Source organism: Gavialis gangeticus, unplaced genomic scaffold, assembly GCF_001723915.1.
Source record: "Gavialis gangeticus isolate Ggan-Ray unplaced genomic scaffold, GavGan_comp1, whole genome shotgun sequence".
Taxonomy (NCBI): domain Eukaryota; kingdom Metazoa; phylum Chordata; order Crocodylia; family Gavialidae; genus Gavialis; species Gavialis gangeticus.
In genome coordinates, this window is record NW_017728992.1 from 208,953,159 (window position 1) to 208,955,460 (window position 2,302).

Consider the following 2,302-nt stretch of genomic DNA (forward strand, 5'->3'; position numbering starts at 1 on the left):
ACAGGCTTAGGTTTAAGCTATGCAACAGGTCAGCAATGCTCCAGAATTTAGAGCAGCCTTTGGTTGCATTATATAAATTCATCCAAAGAACATCCTCGTTTCACCAGGAGCCAAGCTCAGCTCTGAAATCTGACCCTGACAAATCTGGTTTCTTTGGAAAGATGCAACAGAAGTCCTACATTTTAACTGAAGTGTTGTACACCCGGTCTCAGGTGAGAGAGGAAACAGATTCCCAACCAGTGCTCGGGTGAAATAGAGAATTAAAATGGAGCTATGAAACACAAATGTCCACTTTTTGTATACGCCACAGCTGCTTCCTCTGGCTTCTGTGAGGTTTCAGAGGACCGCTGTGATGCCAGCACCTTCTCACATAAGGAAACACTCCCACACCATCTGTGCTCGAAACCTTGATCTTTATTCATGCCGGTTTCAGAAAGGATAAAGGTTTATTCTTAGATCTTGTTGAAAGCAGCAATGTCGACACTCTGGACCTGCAACACAACAAGAAAAGCTGATGGAGACCTGAGAGCAGGCAGGCAGAAAGCAACCTGGCCGGGGTGAATGCTGAACAGACGGCACGCATCTTAATCGTCCAAAATGCTCCCAACAGAATTCTGCTTTGCCTTCATTAAGTCAGCAGTTTACCAGCCCTGGGAAGGGGTGCATCGTAAGACTACGGATAATATCATTAGCTCCAGAGCTGCCAGATACCGCGCAAATGGATAAAAGGCAACAGGTCCCCAACACAAAAAGTTTATAAATCAAAACAGTCCCCCAATGCATTCTGTGGAAAGGAGCAAGTCCTCACTACTAAGAAGTCTTGGGCCAGGGTGCAGGCTGGGGGCGATACACACCCCCGTCTGGCCACAGAAGATCCCCCAAGGATGTTAGATGGTGAGATCTCACAAAGACCACAGGTCAGGGACAGACTTTACAAAGTAAACTGATTTGTCAGTGCCTTATCACCCAGTGGGAAAATGGGTCATTTCTGCCCTCCATCTCCTTCCTATGTCCCTATCTGCTTATGTTTCCTGTTTGCGCCACAGTTCCTTCCCTTTCCCACTCACTTCTGCTATGAACTTCGCCCCTACCCCTTTGGCCAAAGTGGTCAGCAATTTAAACGTCACATTTAAAACTTTACAGGTAATGTCCACTGAGAACAATGAGGGAGTCCACTGGTCTCAGAGCAGCTGTTTCCAGTAGTCTCGAAGAATCAGGAACTGTACCAATTAATTGTGAAAACTGACCCTTTGGATTCAACCGCTATAAGAGCGGGTGGAGGGGGGGGGTGACCTGATGAACAAGGTGGCACAGGGCTGGGCTCCCGTGAAGAGCTGGAGGAAGAGTTCTCTCCAATCAAGGGGGCCAAAAAACCTCAGTTCTTTCTAAATGAAAACATAAACCTTGCAGAATGGGAATATGCCACAAACACGTGGCAGGTGCCGGAACAATCTCCTGGAGGCCTGGCACATGGGTTAACTTACATAGTCTTCAAACTTGGTGATCTCCTCCTCCAGTATGTCTGTCCCAACCTTGTCATCTTCCACCACACACTGGATCTGGAGCTTCTTAATGCCGTAGCCGACCGGCACCAGCTTGGAGACTCCCCACACCAGGCCGTCCATCTGAATGGAGCGCACGCACTCCTCCATTTTTGCCATGTCCGTTTCGTCATCCCACTGAAAAGGCAAACAGAGAACCGAGCTTACCTACAGCTCCAGGGCTAACTTGGCACGCACGGCATACCCACGCTGGCAAAAGGTCTACTTGTAACCTGGACTGGCCACCTTGAACTTGCTACTGTCGATTCAAGTGACAGTGAAGTTAGAAGAACTTGGGCATTACTCTGGTTTGCAACTGAAGTGCAAGCTCAGCCTCCCTACAAACTTGAGCTGAGTTCATAGCCAGCCTTTGCTTCACTGCTAGGTGACCCAGAATAAGCCAGCTGGAGAAGCCTGCATTTCCACCGCAGATATGGGTATGGTGACACGCGCTTCAAGTCTGCACAGACTCAGCAGCAAGGGCATTGCAAAGGGCTCTGAGCTGGAAAGCAGCCAAGAGACAGGAGCCTGAATTCCACAGGCCTCGGCAGAGAATGAGGCTGCCAAACGAAAGCGTCAGCTCTGCTTGCACCATGGTGCTGGCGTGCTGGGCAAGGCTCTGGCCGAGCGGCTTCCCCGTCTGCCGTTACAGTTGTAGCACAGGCATTGCCATGGTGCAGTAGCACGCCAGGTGGCACTACCATCCTGGTGGCAAATCCCATGCGGTCTGAGGGAGAGCAAAGCTCAGGCGCCCCCCCCCC

At 50.2% G+C, this 2,302-nt stretch overlaps 1 protein-coding gene across 3 annotated transcripts in view; it reads right to left on the reverse strand.

The window, feature by feature from the left end:
• Positions 1-398: 398 nt before the first annotated feature.
• The window catches only part of EEF1D (eukaryotic translation elongation factor 1 delta), a 37,589-nt gene continuing 35,685 nt past the window's right edge, over positions 399-2,302 (reverse strand). For all 3 annotated transcript variants that reach the window (XM_019528262.1, XM_019528261.1, XM_019528260.1), the window contains 2 exons: positions 1,485-1,679; positions 399-491 (listed from right to left, as the gene is read on the reverse strand). In XM_019528262.1, coding sequence (XP_019383807.1) covers positions 453-491; positions 1,485-1,679 — 234 coding nt within the window. In that variant the 3' untranslated portion in view covers positions 399-452. The remainder of the gene's footprint in view (positions 492-1,484; positions 1,680-2,302) is intronic.